The 24,244-nt window shown below is 32.0% G+C and overlaps 2 protein-coding genes across 13 annotated transcripts in view; one reads left to right on the top strand and one right to left on the bottom strand.

The window, feature by feature from the left end:
• Positions 1 to 314: 314 nt before the first annotated feature.
• LOC124423991 (zinc finger CCCH domain-containing protein 3) lies at positions 315 to 3,720 on the bottom strand. The gene is made up of 7 exons (XM_046962443.1): positions 3,366 to 3,720; positions 2,275 to 3,295; positions 2,124 to 2,212; positions 1,846 to 2,020; positions 1,605 to 1,763; positions 1,263 to 1,458; positions 315 to 1,084 (listed from the first exon to the last, which is right to left on the bottom strand). Exons 1-7 carry the CDS (start codon positions 3,403 to 3,405, stop codon positions 623 to 625), a joined length of 2,142 nt encoding a protein of 713 aa, XP_046818399.1. The 5' UTR covers positions 3,406 to 3,720; the 3' UTR covers positions 315 to 622.
• Positions 3,721 to 3,871: 151 nt separating this feature from the next.
• Positions 3,872 to 24,244, top strand: part of LOC124423990 (ecotropic viral integration site 5 ortholog) — a 21,970-nt gene continuing 1,597 nt past the window's right edge. The window contains exons 1-12 of one of the 12 annotated variants that reach the window (XM_046962438.1): positions 3,872 to 4,138; positions 4,832 to 4,985; positions 10,667 to 11,126; positions 12,460 to 12,747; positions 13,009 to 13,272; positions 13,611 to 13,875; positions 14,089 to 14,451; positions 15,089 to 15,766; positions 15,854 to 16,336; positions 16,615 to 16,713; positions 20,584 to 20,742; positions 22,830 to 23,859. In XM_046962438.1, coding sequence (XP_046818394.1) covers positions 10,915 to 11,126; positions 12,460 to 12,747; positions 13,009 to 13,272; positions 13,611 to 13,875; positions 14,089 to 14,451; positions 15,089 to 15,766; positions 15,854 to 16,336; positions 16,615 to 16,713; positions 20,584 to 20,742; positions 22,830 to 22,874 — 2,856 coding nt within the window. In that variant the 5' untranslated portion in view covers positions 3,872 to 4,138; positions 4,832 to 4,985; positions 10,667 to 10,914 and the 3' untranslated portion in view covers positions 22,875 to 23,859. Of the gene's footprint in view, positions 4,139 to 4,831; positions 4,986 to 9,156; positions 10,610 to 10,666; positions 11,127 to 12,459; positions 12,748 to 13,008; positions 13,273 to 13,610; positions 13,876 to 14,088; positions 14,452 to 15,088; positions 15,767 to 15,853; positions 16,337 to 16,614; positions 16,714 to 19,187; positions 19,256 to 20,583; positions 20,743 to 22,829; positions 23,860 to 24,244 lie in introns of those variants that run through there. The other 11 variants (XM_046962430.1, XM_046962433.1, XM_046962434.1 and 8 more) reach the window with 11 other exon arrangements.

The following is a 24,244-nucleotide window of genomic DNA, read 5'->3' on the forward strand; positions in this document are numbered from 1 at the left end:
TATACTCAGATGCTTCTAACTTTAGAGAGCAATATTTTACATATTTGTACTTTAGATCAATGAGCATATTTCTTTTTTACAGTTTTTAAATATTCCGTGAACATTTCTCTCAATCATAATACTCATAATTGAAAATTCATATATTTTTAATATAATTTAATATTTTGGATATATAATATCCAAATAATTGGATATATAACTAATTAATAATTTGGACATATAATTTAATAGTGTGGAATTATTTTAACATTAAAAATAAATTTAGTAAAATATAAATATATCTAATTTTTTTTTCTTTGATTTAAAATTCATTGTGGCAAAATAAAAACGTAAAAATAAGTACAATTAAATAATAGTAGGTATAAGATATAAAATTACACGATATAATTAATTTAACTACATGTATCACAATATTGCTTATAGAGAAATAAAATATATTAACGTGACAAATGAATTTTATGATTTACTAATACTATTAAAGACAAAAATAAAAAATATTTGAGGTTGAAAAGTTAATAATGCATAATATAAAATAAATTATATTTTTCCCAGCATATGAACATTTAAAAAGCATAGATAAATAAAATTAAAATAATTATGATTTAAATAATAATCACGTCTGTTAATTAATAGGGATAAAAGCGGGTAGAATACCAAGAGGCAATCTTTTCGGTAATTTGTTTTCAAAATTTGTTGACTCTTTTTCAGATATGCTTGGTTCTGCAATATTGTTATTAGAGAATTCCTCATTCATAAATATATCGCCAGATTGTTGTGCTATTGCAACACTTTTTATAATTTGTACTTTTTTCATAATATTATCCTTTGTTGTAGCAAGATCATTATTGACTGTGTCAGTACTCTCATAATATCGTAATCTACATTCATGATTGGTCAATTCTGTATCATTCTCCATTGTAGATGTACTTTGACTTTTAGTTGCATTAGGTTCTTTTTGTAAATACTTATTGGTTTGTCGGGCAGTAGATGTAGTTGGTTTATGAGGATAGGGACAATACTTACCTTTGCTGCAGTTGCTGGTTTTGTTATATTCAGGGCAAAGATACTCATGACGCAGCTTACACTATAGAAAAAGAAATCACTAATCTAGTTATTTATTAGTTATATAATTATTACGTGCGTTTTCATATAAAGTAAATACATTTGTAATTTGTATAATTATTTATGATCATATTTATAATCAAGAAACATAATTTACTGATTATAGAATATGGTATATATAGAAATAAAAATATTGTTACCTCGTTTCCTTTAGAACAATATCCTTGCAGAAATTCTATGCAGATAGGAGTACTAGATGAAACTTTGACATGACGATAAGGACACTGATCTCGCGTACAACAGGCTTCTAGAAAATATTTGCAGGTTGGCATTTTCTCAGGTCCAACATCATGTGAAAGTGGACATGCATCCAATAAGCATTTTCCTTGAAGAAATCTGCACATATGTATGCATGTAAAAGTGGAATTTTAGATTTGTTTAAAGATATTACTTAAAAAATAATTAATAATTTATAATAAACAAAATTTTTTAGATTATAAATTCCTGAGTTATGTCCCTCATAAATAAGAATAACTATATACTTTTTACAAACTGAGATCTGTTTTTTGTCATGAAGTTTAGAACAGGTTCCCTTCTTTTGATTGGCACAATATCCAAATCGTTGGAAGAACAAACATGGTTGGTTATTTTTGCGCATTTTATTGCGCAAAATTTGTATACTCCTTTGTTTAACTTTATTACTGTACAGAGAAAAAGATAGAGAAAATAGAATTAAAGTGCAATTACATATTAATAAATTAATTAAGACTCAAATAACTTTACCTAATATTATTTTTGTGAGTAATTTTTGATGTAATCATGTTTCCAAGTTTAGATTCAGTTGTTTGTATAGCATTCTTCCGATTAGGTACATCTTTGCTTATTTTGAGTCTACAAAGTTTCTTACCATTTGTTGTAATTATAAATTTATCATTTTTATTGTTTGATGCAAGTTTTCCTAAAATAAGTTTAATAAAATTAAATAAATGATTATATAAGACTATACATATTATAATAGGTATACTTATAGACATTTAATCTAGTCAAAAAAATATCCATACTCTTTAAAGAGTAACTTCTTCGAACTAATTGATTTCTGGATGATTTGTATACTATTCCTCCAATTGTAACTAATTCCATCAAATTATACCTGTAATATAAATGATACTTATATATAGACCAACAATTTCTATTTTTATATAATATAATTACTTGGCTTTCTTTGGTTGGGAAGTTTCACTTTTCTTCGGTTCTGTTAATGATTGTATAGTCCTGTCAATTTTGTATTTATTTACTTTTGTTTTAGCATTATGTACCTTTGATAAGTTTATATCATTACTGTTGCATTGCAATGTATTATTATTCGCTACAATATTTTTTGTACTCTGTAATATGGTAGTTTTAATTTTTTTTGTTGGAGAAGGTTTTTTAACTTTTTGTGGACCTATTTGAGAAATCACAGCATTTCCTTTCATTGTGCGTTTAGCTCTTATTAGTTTTCTTTTTGATAATAATAAAATATTTGACATATTAGTTTTTTTTATGGGAGTCTTTGCAGTGTCAATTTTTCTTATAAATTTTAATCTTGAACATGCAGGTTGATTAAAATTTGGTACGGTCTCTCGTTTTTCAACTATTTCTGATTCTTTAGTCGATGATAATTTTGATATTAATTTTGGATTTATATATACTGATTTTTTTACATCTGTCTGAATAAAACTTTCTTTAATACCTGATTTAACACATGTATAATTACTTTCTGTCATTGAGGTTGAACTAGCAATGCTAGTCATTATTTTTGGGTTGACATGTATCGAAGGTTTTGTATGAAGTTTCAACTTTTTTATGTCCATTTGTGTTAAATTTTGTTGAGAATTACTCATTATATTAGAAGTATTATTCATTGTAGTTTCATTTGTACTAGCAACACTTTTCACCATTTTAGGATTGACATGTATGAATGGTTTCATATGCATTTTGGGATTGATATGTACCACAGGATTTTGTGGCTTAAAATATGGATTAACATAAACGTTACAGGACATTGTTGAAGGCTTTATATGTATATTATTATTTAATTTTTCATAAGTCAGTATGTCAGTTGGTCGAGATTTAGGAAATGTATTTAAGTTACTTTGACATTCCGATATATTCATATTTATATTCTGTTTATTTGTAGCACTACTATTAGGCAAATTTCCAGATGATTCACTCTTATATTTTTTTATAAGACCTGAAATGATGACCTTGTAATCACGGATTTAGACAAAATTTATATGGCGTAATGAACATCTACAACTTACGAGTCAAATAATCGATCTCATTTAATAGTTTTACATTCATTATAAGAAAAACAAAGTTCACTTTTCAAAGGTAATATATGTTCTTCTATTTTCTTTTTCTAATAAAATACGGCGCTTCTTTAAGGATTCTACTTATATCGTATCACATGACGCCAAAGAATACACTAGAAAAAACGTAGAATTTCACTCGGAAATGTGTAAACTGTAGGCATGAAAAAAAAGAAAAAAGATCACGACGATTAATTGGTCTCTAAAATCATTGAAAATACGAGCCAATCACGATTTTCAAGGTATGATGATTTCGATATTTTGTTCGACGAGGATAAGGCAGAGAAAAAAATGACGTTGTCGTCGATACTGAACGTACCTTTATTCCAGTTAAAATTGTTTCTGCAAGATGGCGCGAGCGCGCCAAATGCAATAATAATTTAAATTGACTTTCTATACGTCATGTGATTCGCGTTTCGTAACGGTATTCGAAAGAACGTAGGAAGTGGGACGTCTACATTTGCTTTCGCATTTACAATCCTCGCAATAAGAAAATTCCCTTATAGAAAGATGGTGGCGATAGAAGCGTTCATTCGTTGGTAACATTGTGCGCGTGGACAAATCCATCGTGATGACAGTTTCGAGCGGTGACAGTTGCGTACATGTTTGTCAGGCTGCGAGAAGCGTTCTTTTCTATTCCGTTAGTTAGTAAGAGCCACTTTCATCGTTTCGGCCAACGCTCCGTTGTTTAATAAGTTATCTACGGAATACGAATCGTGGCGGAGGTAAGTGACCTAATACACTTTGGTATGTTAGAACCAGATGGTCGCAAGTGATTAACTTGACAGTTTGTTGTTCCGTAGCCCTTGAAAAAAAAGCCTACCGGCAAAATTATATCCTTTTTCAGCATAGTTGTGTGAAACACTCGTTTACGTTCTTTTCTTTTTTTTCTGCTCCGTTATACATTCTTTATTACTTTTATCTATTGATTCGATAAAGAGACCATGTAATACATGCAAAGAACACATGGCTTATATTTCAAGATATAATTTATTTATTTTCTACATACATTTTATTTTAGCAACTAATTGAATTTTCTTCTTTTTTTCTCCTTCTTTTTCTCCTAAAAACTAACCAATTTTAATTCTATATTGTTTCATGCAAGATGGTGATAAAAATTGAAAAATGTAGTTTTGCCTAGGTACTGACCATTGATTTGACAAAGATAATTATTATTCTTTATTAGTATAATTACAAACACGTTATCTCTTTTTGTCGTAAAGTTACATTTTTACGGAAACGGTAAACGAGTGAAGTAGATAGTGCTGAATACTAACAAGTTACGCAGTGTAATTCTAAATTTACCTTTAAGTATAATACATCAGTTATAATGGTGACAATTCTTGTTTTCTATGTTCTACTAAGGAATAAAAGTATATTGTGTTTATTTATGTCTCTTTTATTTGTTATCTCGATAGGACATTCGTTAATTATCATTAAATTCAACGATAAAAATCAAATGAAAGTATCGGACGATAAAAGACTGATCGAAAAGAATGATGAGATCGTTATCAACATTATAAAAGCGTACGATCGACATTATGAAAACATTTCGAAACTGATAGAAAAATAGTAAGTATGCGACGTCAGAGATAATTAAAGCGATGATAGGGTGGTGATCATTCGGCCGACAGAGAAACGGTGACGAGAACGTATATACGTAACACGTGTATATACACATACTCTCTCTCTCTCTCTGTCTCTCTCTCTCTCTCTTTTTCTCTCTCTCTCTCTCTCTCTTTCTCTTTCTCTCTCGTCTGGTACGAGCGATGATCCATAAATCGGTGATTGTAAGTATAAAATAATGAAATGCGTTAAGTTATAACAATTCAACTAATATCTATGTATTCTCCTAAAACAACTATGAGTCTCATGAGAGAATTTTGTCCTTGGTAATACCTAAAACGAATTGACTTGCAACGAAGCCGATTATTTTCATCTATTTTTCAATGCTTATCGAGAAATTGGACATCGATTTTAAATAGAATCCAATTAGCTTTCCAAATACATACATAAAATATGTTCTTTTGTTGTCAATTTTAACGAGCTCGATACGCTTGTTTCTTTTTTTTTTGTTTTTCCTTTCTTTCTTTCTTTCCCTTCTTTTTCCTTATTTAAGGAGAAAGTAAAAGTGTTATTCACACTCTGGGAGTCATATTTTGGAAAACAAGAAGAAAAAAAAAAGAAATGAAAAACCGTTCGATTCGATCGGAAAAAATGATTGGAAAATTGAATTACACATGATTTATTAGTATCCAAAATAAAAATTTGAGATATGAAAGAACGCTACGTTACGAATTATTCAGACGTTACGTGATAAACGAGGGAAGACTGCTCGCACCACTACGAAGATTTATACGAATTAGGGTAACTCTGGATGAGGTCAGAACTTTAGCATGAGGCTTATGAATACATATGCGTATGGCGACGTGCGCGCGCGCGCGCCACACACACACTCACACACATATATGGTAACAACGCCTTCCCAAGAAATTATGAACGACCGAGAGAACGGTGAAAGCGAGTAATTTTAACTTTAATTTCTTTTCATTAGCGATTCGTCCCTAACGTCCATTTGTTAATGTAAACTCGATGGAAGTTTCTCATCTTACGTTTTTCTTCGCTTCCGTCGCTTCTTGAATGGTCGACAAATTTTCTAACTTTTCATTTTTGCCTGCAAGATTTCTAAGGGAATGAGAGAGGGAGAGAGAGAGAAAGAGAGGAAGAGAGAAAAGAGAAAGAGGGAAGTATTTTAATCGGCTGCAAGTTGAGCGCGCAAAGTTTAACTTGACGTCTTTCTCGCCGCGGGAAACACAAAGTAGACGACAATGAAAAAAAAGAAAAAAGAAAAAAAAGGAAAAAAAAAAAAATGAAACGAGCCGTAACTCTTTTTTTATCTTTCTCTTGCTCAACAACGTCGGAAACAATTTATATGGATTGTGTACAATGTGTGCATATATATACCTATGTATATATACGAGTAGAAAATCGAAAGAGAGAGAGAGGGAGAGTGGAGAGAGAGAGAGAGAGAGAGAGAGAGAGAGAGAGAAAGAGAGATATATGTGCGTTTCCGGATGCCGATTGTACGATTCCGATGATTCACGGTCAACGCGCTTTCAAAGCGGTTCCGCAAAACTTTTCAATCAGTATAAAAAGAGAAAGAAGGAAACAGAGACAGAGACAGAAATAGAGATAGAGACAGACAAAACGACAGAGAGAAAAAGATAGCAATGTACATTTTTCTGTACTTTTATTTTACCTCTGCGTTTTTTTATCGATTTTGTAAATTGCTCTTTTTTTGAATCACATGGCAAACAATGAACTACAATATACATAGAGGAAAAAAAGCAGAGAGAGAGTGAGACAGAAAGAGAGAGAGAGAGAGAGAGAGAGACCGGAAGTTGAACAAACGATTTCAAAGGGGAGAACATTCGAGTGTAGAAATCCGACATTTCCCCGCGCTAATTTGAATCTCGATGAACATATTTTAAAACACAAGTAGAATATCCAAGCTATGTATATTCTCTTATTCGTTTGCATCTACTTCGTCGTTTATTCTCTTATTCTTATTCTTTTGAACGTCGTCATTTTCTGCCGTCATTTTCCATCCTCGTGGGAGTGACAAGAATGGGAAAATAACAAGATTAAACCTTTTACGGCATATAGCGTACTTGATAATTACAAATGCGTCGCTCTTTTTTTACTTATTTTTTCCTTTTCGTTCCGTTATTCGATGATTTCAATTAAATATCTTTGTCATGATTTTGTTTCTCTCTCTCTCTCTCTCTCTCTCTCTTTCTCTTTCTCTTTCTCTTTCTCTCTCTCTCTCTCTCTCTCTCTCTCTCTCGTTTTCTTTTTAAATCAATTATACAAATTTGTTCGATTTTAATACTTTAAGATCGTCTTTATGATAAAAAAATAAAAATATAATCGAGATTCGATAAATTTTCTTTCAATTACGTCATTCATCGATCGTTTCTCATTTTACCGGTATAACAAGACAGCGTTGATTGAGATAAGCTGACGTGCCATGTACAATAATTCGTTAAACTCACTTCGGTGATAGATTACGAGAGAAAAATCGTATCTGTCGATATCCATTCTTTTTTTCTTTTTCTTTTTTTCTCTTTCTCATAGCTAATGTGACTATCATAAATCAGTTTTTTGAGATTGATTCATCGTTATGATGCATAATTACGTTGGAATGACATCTCGTAATAATAGATTGAAAGTAACTATTCGTTTTTACGGGAATTGTCGTTTTTACGGAAACTCTCTTTTAATTTTTTCGTTTTCTTTCTTTTCTTTTTTTTTCTTTTCTTCTTTTTTTTTTTAACTAATGTTTCTAATTATCTTATCGAAAAATATATCCGCCAAGAAAAGAGAAGGTAAAAAAGATAAAAATGGCTGTCAATTGCCCTGCGTTTCGACTATGCGTTTGAGAGATCAACTAAACTCTTAACTCTTTTACCATCGACGAAGTATCTCAAAAGTTAAGCAGTATCGTCAAACATTCGACAAGGATTTTTACGTTTCTAGTGTATTCTCTCTCTCTTTCTCTATCTCATTTGCTCTAGCTTTAAAAATTTTTCGGTGCAAACAAATCGTACTACGTATTCGAAATAAATTACTCTGAGCGATAAGATTGTTGGCTGGTCGCCAACAACCAACGTGTATTCCACCGAATGTAACTAAACAGAATACGTCATGTATTTATGTATTTAGTGTGTGTATGTATGTATGTATGTATGTATATATGTACGTATATATGTACTTATATATGTACGTATATATGCATGTATGTACATATGTATGTATGTATGTATGTATGTATATATGTATATACGTATATATGTATGTATGTATGTATATACGTATATATGTATATATATATATGTATTTATGTACAAATACACACACACACATGTTTAAAAGATTTATAAATGCACACATAAACAAATTCATAGACACGTTGTACACACATATATACATTCTTGTAAGAAAAATCTAGTTTTAAAGATTTATAATTTCAAAAAAATTATATTAAATTAAACGAAATAAAACATTTCTTGAATTCGTATAAATTAATGTGAATAATCTGTATAATAATGATACATAATCATTAAAATTGTTAGATCATTTTCTTGCGAGTTTTATTTGTCAAAAGAAATTATATACATATATAAATCTATTGCAAACATTTAACGTTCGTCTTCTATTGAAAGTGTTAATCTCAAAATTCTCTGAAAGCATAAAGAATGCATCGGTCAGGTTGCTTGTTTTCGTTGAACATATATATCCGAGCTTATCGTTTATACTGACAGATAATAATATCTTCATTTTCTTCGCGACCACTAATGATCGATTATTCACATTGTTTAAAACCTTTCTACAAAAAATATTTCGACAATATTATAATGACAATAGCAATAGCGATCTTCTAAGTTATTAAATCACAACAGATAATCTATTTACATAAGATTTTTAGATTATTTTAGACCGATTGTAGGGACTAAAAAAAAAAAGTAAAAAAGGATCGACGAGTAACGGGGTGCATTACTCTTCGACGTGAAGAAAAGAGTACGTTGTAGAAAAAACAAAAGAAAGAGGAGGGTGGGTAGAGGCATGAAGGGTGAAAAGGGAAGATGCTTTTATTTGTACGTTGTGAAAACGGACCTCGGTGCGCATGTGGAGTATCCCTGCCCTGCGCGGGCTTCATCGACCCTTAAACCATTTCGTACTTCCCAGTATGTGCCTGGCCGTTCGACGTCGCCGGTTAATCGACGAGGAAAAGAGAAAAATAGAGACAGATATAGAGATAAAGATAGAGATAGAGAAAGAGAGAGAGAGAGAGAGAGAGAAGAGAGGAAAAAAAATAGAAACAAAAAGAGAGAGAGAGAGAGGGAGGGAGGGAGGGAGAGGGAGACAATAGAATCAATAACGATAAACTGGTAACGAGTCTACCAAGAAAGATTAAGATCGGATTTTACTTGGATGCTGTCCTTATCTTCAGTGCAATGGACCAACAAAATCGACCTCGATCTTCACGTCTAAGGATGCTACGAACTATGACGGAAGATTGGCGATAAGAAGGCGGAGCCAAAGAAACGAAAAGAATTCTCCAGGGAATAGGACTCGAGTGACATCGAGTTTTTTTCAGGATATAATTAATATCTTGAAATTAGAATTATTTCTCTCTTTCTCTCTCTCTCTCTCTCTCTCTCTCTCTCTTCCTTTTATTTTTTTGTTTGTTCTTATTTATAGTTTTTATTATCGTGGATGGGTAAGAAATATTAGGGAAAGATTTATGCAAATATGTATTTATATGTGTACGTGTTGTACATCGGCCATAGTGGCTTTAAATGTCTTGCAAGGAAAGGAGTGCGAACGCGATGAAACGTGATATGTAATAATACTCTGCTTTCTCTCTCTCTCTCTCCTTCTCTCTCCCTCTCTCCCTCCCTCTCTCTTTTTTCTATTTTTTTTGTTACATTTTTTTTATTATTATTACTCTCTCACTTACTCGTTTCGAACGATGCGATTCCTTAAATCGTAATATTACGCTTCTAAACACGGTTGGAAACTAGGATGCATGACCGATCGAATGCTACTCGCTTCTTCTTTTTCTCCTTCTTTTTTTTTTACTTCCCCCTTTCCTATAAGAAAAAAGAGGGGGGAGAGAGAGAGAGAGAGAGAGAGAGAGAGAGAGAGAGAGAGAGAGAGAGAGAAAGAGAAATTTCGAGCAAGAATTATGAAAGTATTCGAGAACGTAAGATTCTTGATAGATAAGGAAAAGTTTCTACGATCTATGATTTTTCAACGATGCGGATAATTCTGGTCCATTGGGAAATATTCGATAATGAATGAATTAAATGATTTATAATTAAAATTTTTCTCTTTTTATTTGTGTGCTGACTGCAATGTTCTTTAAAAACAAAAATAAAAAAAATGTTGAATGATATATTTTTTTCGCGTGTTTGCAATTCTTCGATCAATTGATCTATACAAAAAAGAAATTTTATTCTTGTCGTAGCTTGAAGATATATATATATATATATATATATACACACATAGGTATATACTTGTCCTGGTTTACGGTACGTCTCATTTTACGTAAGAATGCTTGCGGATTTAACTTGTTATCTCTCTCGGTAATTCGTTCACACGCGCTAATTGTTTCCTCTTTCTCTTCAAAGGTAGTTATTTATTTAACTATTTATCTATCATCTATCTATGTATCTAATTATCTATAGGACAGTAGAAGACAGCGAGTAAATTCCTTTGCTGTAAATACCTGTTCAGCTTTTTCCGAATATATGAATTAAAGCTCGTGGATCAACGATCGATCGATCGTGAGAAATATCAAGACTTCATTTTGGAACTGAACTTTTTAAATTTCATAAGAAGAAGTTGACTAATGACAAAACAATGAACGTCTTAAATTAAAGAATATAATTGAAGAATTTAAAATTTAACAAGGTTTTCTATCAATATTTCAAAGATGAATGCGTTTGTTGGAATGTGCGTTGCCAACGAGTGGAATCGTCAAGGCACCGTTTTACGATGCCAGGAAAAGCCGAGAATGAACGTAAAGATAAGCAAAACGAAGAATGGAATGGACTCGTTACCACCACCACATAAGATCTTTATGGTCCTACGTGGTATCCTGACACCTGCGACTGCTCGACTTATTCGGAATAAATTATCCAAAAGGTAGAAATTAACGAGATAGATTTCTCAAGGATAGATATTTGTCTTTTTATTTTTCTTTTTTTTTCTTTTTATTTCTTCAGTAAAAGATAGATCTTTATCATATTTATTATCATATCATTCTTACAATATTATTCTCGTATTATTTTACAAATCCTTTTTATATTATTTCATAAACGAACTATATACATATTTTCGTATATTGCATTCGTAATTTACATATATTTACTAAATGTAACGCACCATAAACCGAACACTAACATTTTATTAGTATCGTCAGCATCCAGAATAACTCTGTATCTCTGTTTCTCTGTCTTTTCTCATCGAGAAAAAGAAGAAAGAAAGAAAGAGAGAGAGAGAAAGAGAGAGAACACCAGATTGCTTGGAGCGTTCGTTGGTCTCTCGAAACGAACGCCGTTGTTGTACCACAGCATCGTTAACTGCCGTTTTGAGAAGGGCTGTAGGCAGGAATATAAGAGTTATAACGAACAACAGCAACGCGCTAACGATGCCACGCTTTATTGCACTCGATCCAATGATGTCGGAAAGGAAAAACTCCGGGAATTGTTGAAGAGTCGAGAAAATCTGAAGTCGAGAGAAACAGAAAAAAAAAATATGAAAAAGAAATGAAAAGAAGTAGTTTGAATTCAAAAATTCGCTTGAAAATTAGCGCGGAAAAAATCGAATCTCTTATTGAAAATTTGTCGAGCGTAAATCGTATGTCAAGATGAACGATGACGACGACGATGGCGACGATGAAAGCGCGGGAAATATAAAGCGAAATTTTGTTTTTTTGATTCTTTTACGGAAAATCGTCGAGCTCCTCCATTCATACGACAACGGTGTACATGTAGATGTATATTTATTTTCTTTTATCACGGATATATGTATAGAACGATTGGTCAGCATTCCATTGGCTGTGCAACAACGTAACTTCGGGGCGTTTCCCTATCAGCAGAATTGCTTCGAAGGCTAATAAAATCCGTTAGCTCGCATTTTGCCGGGATTTGATCTTCGTGCGTGTTATAAAAATGTTAAGCTTCTATTCGACTCCCGATCGTCCTCATCGTACGAACATGTTTTTCAAAGTCGTTACAGTGTTAATGGAGTCGTACGTAATCTTGTGATTTCTTTCCTTTTCTTCTTTTTATGACGTAACCAGATCGTATTTTCGTGAACGAGAAGATCATAAATTTGTCTCCTCGTTTTATCATACAAAACAAAAAGAAAACATTTACTTAAATTAAACAAAACGTGTTGAAGCATCATATAGCGTGATGCTTCGTATTTGTTCGAAATACTCACACTTTTTTAATGAATATTGAAATTGTTTCAGGACTCGAGAAAGTAATAACAACAACGGTACTCCAGTAGGACAATTAGGGTCGACGCGTCATGGACCTCAGCTGATGAGCCTGCTTCGTTTATGCACCACTGTGCATCACCACCACCATCACCAACAACAACAACAACAACAACAGTCTTCCCAGTGCGGTATTTTGCATTCCGACAAAATATTTCCGAACCCGTCGTCGGAACTTTATCAGGAGGAGAGGATAAATTCGTCTCAGGAAATTCCTATTGACGAGCTGGCTTTACTAGCTAAGCTGGAGGAAGCCAATAGGTACCTAAATTTACATTCAAATGCGTTCTTAACGATTCTCTTCTCTTTGCGACGTCTGGTCACGTTCAAATTTATGATCAACGAATTCTGATGAATCTTTCGAAGAAAATGATTCTATTTTAAATCGTAATTATTTTCTTTGTTATGCCTTCCAATTACTTTACCATTGTATTCGATCATAAATTCGTTTCTATTTAAAATTCTTAAAGAATCATTTTGAAATTATAAGCATAGTCATTTGAGTAAATATTTTATTTACAGGCTCATCGAGTCGGATGCAAAGTCGCTTAACTCTCTTCAGAGTAATCATAGTAGGAAAGGTTCGGACACATCGCAGGTGTCCGTGGCGTCGGGGGGTAGCGGAGGTAACGGAGATGCCGCACCCCGACGCCACACGACTGCTGATGGTGAAGAGAACACCTGGAGTTTGTGGGGTCACATAGTTTCCGATTGGGATTATCATTGGAAGAAGAGAAAAGATTTTGTCAAAGAATTAGTCCGACAGGGTATACCCCATCACTTCAGGTAAATTGAAAGAAGGAAATTAAAAAAATAGATAGTTATTAAAGATAGAGATAGAGAAAGAAAAAGAGAGAAGATTACTTTCTTGTACATATTGTATATTGCATAACTATAGTGATGTCGTAAAAGTAGGACATATGCGGACACGCATATGCATCGCCGTCGTCATCGTCGTCGTCGTAGTTCATGTCAACAACGATAATAGAACTATGCATCTTCTTTTTCTTAGTTTATAATAGTTGACAAGTTTTTCCTTTATTTGTTATTTCTCTTTTTTAAACGGTGCTTTGTCTAGCGTAGTTAGATATATTTAGAGATTTATGAGTATAAAAACATTTTAGGGGTATCGTCTGGCAATTGTTGAGCGGCGCACACGATTCTCCTGTAAAAAAACAGTTCGCAGAATATATCAAAGCAACGTCAGCCTGCGAGAGGATTATCAGGAGAGATATAGCGAGAACATATCCTGAGCATGACTTTTTTAAGGAAAAAGATGGTCTTGGTCAGGAGAGTTTGTTTAATGTTATGAAAGCGTATAGTCTTCATGATCGCGAAGTGGGTTACTGCCAAGGTTCGGGATTCATTGTAGGATTGCTTCTTATGCAGGTGCAGTATTGTGTTCCTTTTATAACGGATAACACGCGATGGATATCTTCCTGACCGTTATCCAAAATAATATAAAAAAAAAAAAAAAAAAAAAAAAATAGAGAGAGAGAGAGAGATAGAAAAGAAAAAAAAGAAAAAAAAGAGAAATAGAAAAAACAGTATACCGATTTTACCTTTGTTTTCAACGATTTCTTTTTTAACGGCTTGTTGCAGCAAATGCCAGAGGAAGAAGCTTTTGCAGTATTAGTAGCGCTTATGCAAGAGTATCGTTTGCGAGATATGTTTAAGCCGAGTATGGCAGAATTAGGGGTGTGCATGTATCAATTAGAACATTTAGTCGCCGATACGCATCCCGAACTACACGCTCATTTCACGGCTCAAGGTTTTCATACTTCGATGTACGCCTCCTCTTGGTTTCTCACGCTGTTCACCACGGCACTGGGACTACCCCTCGCCTGTCGTATCTTTGATGTATTCCTATCCGAAGGAATGGAGATAATCTTCAAAGTTGCGCTGGCTATGTTGCATTTAGGAAAGGAGGATTTACTAAGTTTGGATATGGAGGGCATGTTGAAGGTAATGATGATTTTCACGTGGCTGGACAGTCCAAGTGTATATATTAAAGCGATTAATGCGTTCACTGTCGGATAATTTATCTACTTATCTGTAGATTAGTATAATTTTTACCTGATAAAACACTTGTGTGTTATCTGAATACGTTATTTAAGCAGTTTCAATTCGATTCAGAAGCTGGTTAACATCTTTCAACTTCATAAACGTATAGCGAAGGACAGTGAACGGTGTTAATACTTTATTGGCGGCGTGAGAGTACGTAACTCATCGTGGTAGATCGATGTGCGAGACGGCTTTTGTCAATGAAGTCACGCCTACGCGTTAGTAGAAGTAGGTCGGTTAGCAACAATATATATTTCCATTTTACAGATACCGAGCTCGCGTTTTTCTGTGTGTATTTATTTAAACATTCGCTTTTCGATCGACTAAACACGTATGTGTGTGTGTATGTATATATGTATATATATATGCGTATGTATATATATATATATATATATATATATATATATATGTATATATATATATATAATACATATAGATACATATATATTTGTTTGATAAAGATAGAATATCGTTGTAAATAGTAAATTGTGTGTAAATTATAAATAAAAAGTCGCGTAATGCGAAATATTTGATGCAGTTTTTCCAGAAACAATTACCGAGCAAAGCTGAGAAAGATCCGGACGTACTTATGAATCTGGCATACAGCATGAAAATAAATCCAAAGAGGATGAAGAAGCTGGAGAAGGATTATACCGTACTCAAGATGAAGGAGCAAGAAGAGATGGTAGAATTACGGAGACTCAGGGCGGAAAATAGATTACTCAGGCAAAGAACTGAACTTTTAGAGGCCGAATCTGCTGAGCTCGCCGACAGATTAGTGAGAGGTCAAGTTTCTCGTGCGGAAGAAGAGGAAACTGCGTTTGTAGTGCAAAGGGAATTGGCTGCCCTTCGACACACGCATCTTGAGACCAGTCATCAGCTCGAACAAGCCCACGATGAACTCAGATCGTTGTCTCTTCTTTTAGAGGAAAACGTGAACTCGCGACAATCGTCGCTCGACGAGATCCTGTTGAAGCAGGAAGCTTTATCGCAAAAGGAGGAACTGATACAGTGCCTACAAGAGGAATTGGTTAGGGTCAGACTAAGCGAGGCTGAAAATGGTGTAACGATCAGGGAACTTAGGGCCAGAATACAGGAATTGGAACAAGACAAAAAGACTTTACGCGAATCAACACCTGATAATTCTGTTGCTCATCTGCAGGAAGAACTGATTGCTGTTAAACTCAGAGAGGCAGAAGCGAATCTCTCTTTGAAGGTAAAAATTATTATTTTTTTATTTCGTTTGCGCTCCTTTTATCATACCAGATCTTCTTTTTTTTTTATAACTATAATGTTCTCGTAGGATCTCCGACAAAGGGTTATAGAATTGAGTGCTGCGTGGCAAAGGCATCTACAGGAGCATAGATCTGCTCAATCCGCTCCAGCAGCGGATTCAACACCGAAAAAGTTACTTTTTTGGGAAAATAGAGGTCACGAAGTACAAAAGTACGAGGAAGATCTGATGACCACCAGAATTCGAGAGATGGAAGCTCTTACTGAGGTCAAAGAACTTAGGCTTAAGGTCATGGAACTCGAAACTCAAGTACAGGTCGCTACAAATCAATTGCGTAGGCAAGATGAAAATGGGAAAGTACTTAAGGAAGAATTGGAGAATGCACGTGCTGCGGAAAAAGTTCTCGCTGCCAAGTTGCGAGATGAACAGCGTAAGTACGCCGATTTGGAATCGAAAATAAAAGATGAGACAATGATGGCTAGGATACGTGATGCTGAACATGCTCAACAAGTTGCCGAGCTCACGCAGAAAATTTCTTTGCTCGAATTAAAGGTAATTTGATTTGATTTGATTTAATCAAATTTCTTATTAACCTTCTATGGGCCCGTGTAACTTTCAGATCACATTTTAATTTATCGAGTTTTTATCAAATAATTATAGCTTTTTTCATGAGATGGCGCATAAATTTTAATTTAATTTTTTTTGGATTTAAAACAAAAATTCGCCCCATAGAGGGTTAATTATTGTTTTCTTGATATATATATATATATGTATATATATATATATTTATATTTTTCTATTTTTTTGTGTTTTTTTCATTTTCATCATAGAACGAAGAAATGCATGCGGAAGGTGAGCTAAGAAATAATTTAGATGACAGTGAGAGAGTAAGAGAACTCCAAGATAAAGTTGCGGAACTAAAAGCAGAGGTAAGTAGAGAAAATTGATTGAGAATAAGCTAGACAGAGTTATATTATTAATTGCATCACATAGAAGCAATTTTAAAAGTTGCAGTAAGGGGTGAAGTTTTGTCATTTATGATTATGATCATGACAAACTTGGATAATATTCGTTAATCACATCTGTCATTATCATTATTATTCGTATATTACTAGATAAGGTGGTAAGTCTTTTGCATATGAACGACAATAAACTTAATATGATCTCTACAAGGAATGCAATTTAAAGAGAAAATTAGGATTAGTTAGAATATCAATTTTTCATATTAGCTTAAAGATATTAATTCGAAAGTTTATTCTTTTTTAATTGAAAATTATTATTACGCTTATTGTATTTAAATACAAAACCTCTAATTTTTGACAGATTACATAGAAGTAGCTGTAACCGTAGGAGCCTATAGATTAACAATTGTTTCTTAGTACCCCAAGATATAAATAGACGTTATGTCTACATATATGCGTATAAAAATTAGAAGATGTGTTAAGCTTGTAGTTCGTAAATATTGAAAACCCCCGCATATCTTGTTGTAATAAGTTTAAATAGTGAAGTAAAAGAGTAAAGATGTATTATCTAATAGCGTGATACGAACTAAGTTTTTATAATTTGGTTATTTCTCTACTTTTCATACACATAACAACTCACTAATACTTTGAGAATAGGATAAAATGTTTATATATAAAAGCTGAAGTTTAAGATATCAGAATATCACTTATTTAATGTTCTTACTAATATTCAATGGTACTGCTTTTCATGCATTTTTTTTTACATGTTTGCCTCCAAATTTGATGCACATCCTACCCATATCAAAGATTTTCTACTTATATGAATTTCAATCCAATTGTGAATAACTTCAGAGATAAAAAATATTTTCTAAATTTTTGTGCATGTCTTTAAATGTTGACCTGTACAAAAATATGGATAATTAATGTGATATGTATATACATATACATACATATATATACATATACATACATATATATATACATATATATATATATGTATATATATATATATACATATATATATATAGTTGTTTTTTCTATAATTTTATGTTACTGTAAGCACAAATTTTTAAAATCATACCAGTAAAATTTGTAAAATTATTAATTGGTGTGTATTCATTGTAAAACGTCAGTGGGGCAAAAAGGTATTGTAAATTGTGCTTCTTTTCTACTGTAACAATAATTATTGTGTTACACTCATAAATAATGTCATGCACAAATTGCACCTCTTACTGCAATGTAACGCTAATTACCACGCTTAGTATTGACATTGCTTTCAGTTATAAACTTACATAAATTTGAATACATGATAACGGCAAGATGAAAAATAATTCCATCGGTTTTAGATACGTTTAATCTTATCGTTTATAACTTTCATTCATAACATCTATATGTTTTCTCAGTTTTAGCCTTTGGTGGAAGGTCATTCTTCGTTCTAACAATCCTTTAGATTAGAGACTTTACTACATTTTGACACACACGTGTACACGAGACTGAACGAACGCATTTTTATCGTTTCAGCATATAGTTTACTTATTTATATATAGAGTATATTTGTAGCATCCATTATTAGTTGCAGTTGGTATACATAATCACACCAACACAGCTTTTGTGACATCGTGTGTGAAAATAATGTGATCGAACAGGTACCTCTATGCATTAAGGACGCAGTACGTTACGTCATTTATCGTTTATCGTGATATTGACTTCCTTTGAATGAAAGTTCATCCCATTCCGAATTTGCTAAGGCCAAAATTATTTACACAGCTTTTACTTATTTCTCAAGTGATTATTTTTCTTTATATATTTCATTTTTGCAGATATAAGTATCAAATTATGGCACATCAAGTCATAAAAGATGCTTTTATACATTGCCACTGCGCTGGTTTATATTAAGCTATTGTTACCATTGAACACCATTTATTTCTTCATATCTATTCACAGAAGTATGTAACAACATTGTTAGATTAACGCTTTTCTAGACAGAATATATGTAATATTTTATATAGTTTTGTGTATAGTTTTGTAAAAGATAATATATTATTACTAATAACGTTCTTAATATAGCCAAGTTCAACATTGATCGTTGACAACATTCATTAAAAATTCATCCGTCTCACCCATTGCCCTTTGAAAATGTTGCATTAGTCGGTGAGAGTTAGCACAGCATAGAGAATACACATACTATAGAGTTAAGTGAAATATTAAGTCGGAACACTTTTAAGACAATTCTAGGATATATAGAATTTATTAAATAATAATATGATAACTTTTGTTCATGTTGGAAGATATTACGCAAAGCGTGTAATGAGAACAAGAAGGACTACACTGCTAATCCTTAGTGTATAAAGGTACCAAGGCACTACGTTAATACTAATAGAAGGATCTAATCGTTTCTGTAAAACTAACCCTCTACTGCTGTGTTATCTCTGTCTCCTTAGTTCCCTACGCCAATCACCAGCCCGGAGACTGAGCCTTGGCGCTGGGTCGAGTAAGTCTTTACCCATCTGTAAGCATTATTTTTTATCATTTCATATGCGTAGCATGGTATATACCTACTTGTGAAATTTTCAAAAATTCGTTGTTATTATACATTTCTATTCGTTAATAATTAGTCGTATTAGTCTAATCACTATCTTTCGTGTATTTTTCTATTATTTTTATTACAATTATATAATCTTGGAACATATATTTTTTTTCATTATATTGTTCGAAATGAAACATATTACGATAACAATAAGTAGAGTTCCACGAAAGGAATCGTATTTTCTTTTTTCTTGTTTTTTCTTGATTTGTTTATACCGTGTCATTTAGTTTTGACTTTCATAGATGTATAAGATTGTATATAAGAATTCGTAATGTAAATAATTATAGGCATTCCTACGCTACCTCTCAAGTCGATTGTTAGTCAAGACGGTTCGCGAAGTATATACGTGTATCTTGAAATTATTAATTATAACCAAATATTACGTCTTTCTTATTCCTATTTTCCAGCGGATGATAATAATAATTATAATAATTAATAGGTATTGGGTCTTTGATAATACTGCATGTTTGTATCACTATCCTACATACATATATTTCACACGTTTTCGTTCGTTTCTTTATTTTTTTCTTACTTTATTTCCTCATTTTATTTCAATGTTTTTACTTTTCAATCGCGCTACATATACGCACGAATAATTTCTTTCGTAATTCGTTATGATATCGCTTAGCCGATGCTGTAATTAATCATAAGCACAAGAATGTCGCATCGTCCATACAATAATAGCCGCATGTGTCGTTTACACTATTTTGCGTCGCCATTGTTATCAGTAGAATAACACTAACGTAAATCGTAGGAATCGATCTTAAAGATCATTCAAAAATACAACAAAGTATTACATATAAGAGGCTTCGTTCGTTCATTTTTAGAAAATGTAGGGTGGTCGTATAAAATCGGTTCATACGTTCGTATTTCGTATATGACATATATGGCAAATAATATTAAAGATTTCATTATCGTTTATAAATCGATAATAATATCATTGCTAATGTAAGCAAGTTCAAACGGATACTGTATATAATAATGTTATATCTCGATCGTAAGAATAATTTTTATAATGTATACGAAATAGGATCATATGATCATCAGTGTCGATAAAAACGATTTCGTCGTTATCGATCTAGCGTCGTTTTTAGGAAAAATCGTTTGCCCGAGTATAAATTTTTGTTGCTGTTTTGATAAGCGAAGGACAGAATGACAGAAATAGGACGAGGAAAAACGAAGAAGACGCTCGATGATATCGAACGAATCGAATGGTACACATTACAGTTTTGTATTATATATTTTCACAGGTCATGAGGTTAGAAAGTTGGAAACAACGTTGGACCGGCCATGGTGATCATCAACCCGTTCGAAGTTTTAGCATCGACACTGAGAGTGAGTTAGACGAGCGGGATCTGAGGATTTGTTTACCAGATCATATCAACACGACCACTCCAAACTCACCCGAGGTATAGAATTCTACGTCTAAATACAGACGCACTCTTAGGCAGCTAATTATTGTTCAAACAATACTCCATTGTCGAAGAACCGAGTGAATCCTTTGTTCGTGACCGTGTTCTCTCTCTCTCTCTCTCACTCTCTCTCCTTTTATCTCTCTCTTTCTCTCTCTTTTCAAAGAAATAACGATTTTTTAAAAGAAATTACGTTCAAAGAAATTACGTTTGATTATCGATTAAAAATTTTATGTTAGGCCCATAAGGCTTATATTTATGTGTATCGTTATTATTGGTAGGTAATGAGAGAGAGAGAGAGAGAGAGAGAGAGAGAGAGGAGAGGGAGGGAGAAAAGAAAAGGACGAAGGAGTGAGAGAAGAAAATAGAGTAACGTTTGACTAACGTAGTGGAAAAAGTATCTTCTCTGATCGTCGTATTACGAAGAAAGACGATCGTTTCATTTTTATCGTATAGATGTTCTCGATTATAATCAAGCTTTTTATTCGAAACATTCATTAATCTTCCATCTTCTTTTAAATTACCCATTCATTCGTTCATTCATTCATTCATTCATTCATTCATTTATTCATTCATTCATTCTTTTTACTTTCTGTTTTTTCATTTAATCATTTGCACGGTTAACTATGTTGTTAGTGCGATAACGTTTTCTACGTACGCTTTATTACCGGGATAAATATATCGTGCTAAGTTATTGATAGCGATGCAGGATGTCAACCATTACCTATGATTCATAGCAGTGACTATTATCGAATAGATCGGTGTTGTTTCAACTATACATTGATATTATCAAAAATGCGAAGAGATCTTTACGGAAGTTCGTTAGAACGCATTTTTATAGGAACGTGTTATGTTTACGAATTGGCGAATAGATAGGGGGACACGGGATGGGGGCAGCGGCGATAAATGAAATAAAAACGACGAAAGCATTATATAGATAGATATCGATACGAATATATGCGATATTAGTTCGAATAATTAATTAGTATTTTATGGAAATGTAAACGTGATCCTTTTTTATAAAATTTGTTGGTAATAAAAAAAAGATAAATAAATAATTGTATTTAGAATAATAACATTTCCATTTCGATATCTCATAACACTTTCAAGCAACGGTCAAAGATCAAAGTTTTATACATAGCACGTTCCTTTATTTATATTATATTTTACACAGTATGATATATGTAGGTACAACGAATTATAAACGTATGACTGTCTAATCTAAAAATTCAAATTATCAATTGAATCATTTCCAATCGAATTTTTATCTTTGCTCGATGGATTTATAAACAACACACAAACACATACCAGAAAAACGTACACACACGCACGTATACAAACATATTTATAGGAATGATCATGCGAATACTTTTTTAACTTGGAAAGCTTGATTATAGTCACCAGCTGATCAAACATTTTCGTAGAGTCTAATAAATGTAGAGAAAAAAATAATCGATTGGTTTTTTTTTTATATGCATTAGTCGAATTTTAAAAATCAAGAGATTATTATTATAATTATTGTTAAATTCGATCGAATTCGTAGGATTATGTATTTGATATAGAAATGATCGAGTGATTTCGGATACTTATTAATAGAAAATCTCTCAAAAAAAGACTCGATCGTATTGATTTTAAAGAAAAATATAGTACTAACAAAAGACAAAACAAAATAGTTTTACCAACGACGGTTCTCATTCTCTCACGTATGTATATTCTTACGGCGATATATACGTGCGTTTAAATATTATTAAAGTATGTAATTTAACAAGGTGTAATGTGTAATCTGGCGCACAATATAGAGAGATTACATTTTACATGGAGTCTAATTTCTCTAATTTGCATATTATGATTAAGCGTATGATAGACGATTATTTGCTACGAATTATAATTATAATTATTATTATTATTATTATTATTATTATTATTATTATTATTATTATTATTATTATTATTATTATTAGTATTAGTATTAGTATTATATATTATACATTTAATTATAGCATATACTTATCGTATATTCGTGATAGAGAAACAGCAGATTTGATTTTTTCCTTCTTCAATGAATTTAATTTAAACGATTACAGATTGTTGAAACTGAGACCGAACGAGGTAATCGGGAGTACTTGTAAAAAAGAAAAGAAAAGAACAGAAAATATGATTATTGCCCGGGTAACTCGTTCCTTAACAGTGACCTTCCTAGGATGTGATAGTAACTTCTGACGTAAGTAAATCGCGTTTTGAGAAAGCAGAAGCATAACGAAAAGCTATAACAAAAAAAAAGAATAGAAAATAAGAAAAAAATAAGCTGCTGCTTTGTCTTTTTTATTAACAAAATTTCATTTTAGCCTACATACGTAATAGGTGTTATGTACACATATATATATATATATATATATATATATATATATATATACATACATACATATACATATATATTTATATTTATATTTATATTTATATTTATATTTATATTTATATTCATAAGATACATATTTCACGACGTTTACGTCGATTTTTTCTTCGCTTTGGCCTAATATCTTATACGTCCATCATTTCTTTTTCTTTGTATTTTTCTTTTTTTTTTATTTCTTCACGTTTGTAAATACGTAATTGTCTTAAATATGAAACATTTCTGCGAACACTGTAGAGAAAGCGAATTTGCACTGATTCACGAAAATTAGAATTTATTGATAGAATTTATTATTATTTTTATTCTTCCTCTTATTATTATTATTATTATTATTATTATTATTATTATTATTATCATCATCATCATTATTATTGTTATTATTATTATTATTCGCTTTCGTGCATGTGTGCGTGTGAAATTTGCATGCATGTGCGGTGTCTTTGTTCGAGCGAGCACGACACACTAATAACATGTTTATGAAAATAATTTTTTTAATTATTATTTTTTTCTTAAACTTATTGCTTTTTGCAATAGGTTCAAATAGCACGTAAGAATGTCTTAATTAATGAAATTGAAGATTTTTTAACTGTTCGATACAGGCTAATCTTGGGATTTACAATAATAAAAAAAAGATTTGTCGATTTTTGTCTCGAAGAGAGTAGGTATATGTATAGAAAGAAAATCATCAAATTGTTATTCATCTATTCATTGCGTGTAATTTGTTTCGTGTAATAGTATATATTGAAAAGAAAAAGCGTATATGCATTTAAAAAAAACACACACACATACAGGGTAAAATTATGGAAAAAAATACTTTATTATTCCTTATTTACGTACATATATATACACAATATATATATATATTCATAATATATATATATATATACACACACACATATACATACAAACGTATATACATATACATATACATAAATATAAGACACTTTCCATATTTCATGCATATAAAATATAATTACACATATACAGATAAAAGAAAAAAAGAAAAAGAAGGAAAAAACAGAAGTGCGAAGCTTATCAACTTTCTCTGCACTGTTACATTTTTTATATAAATATGTAAATGTAGGCTGC

This window comes from Vespa crabro, chromosome 4 (genome assembly GCF_910589235.1).
Source record: "Vespa crabro chromosome 4, iyVesCrab1.2, whole genome shotgun sequence".
In the NCBI taxonomy this organism is placed as follows: Eukaryota; Metazoa; Arthropoda; class Insecta; order Hymenoptera; family Vespidae; genus Vespa; species Vespa crabro.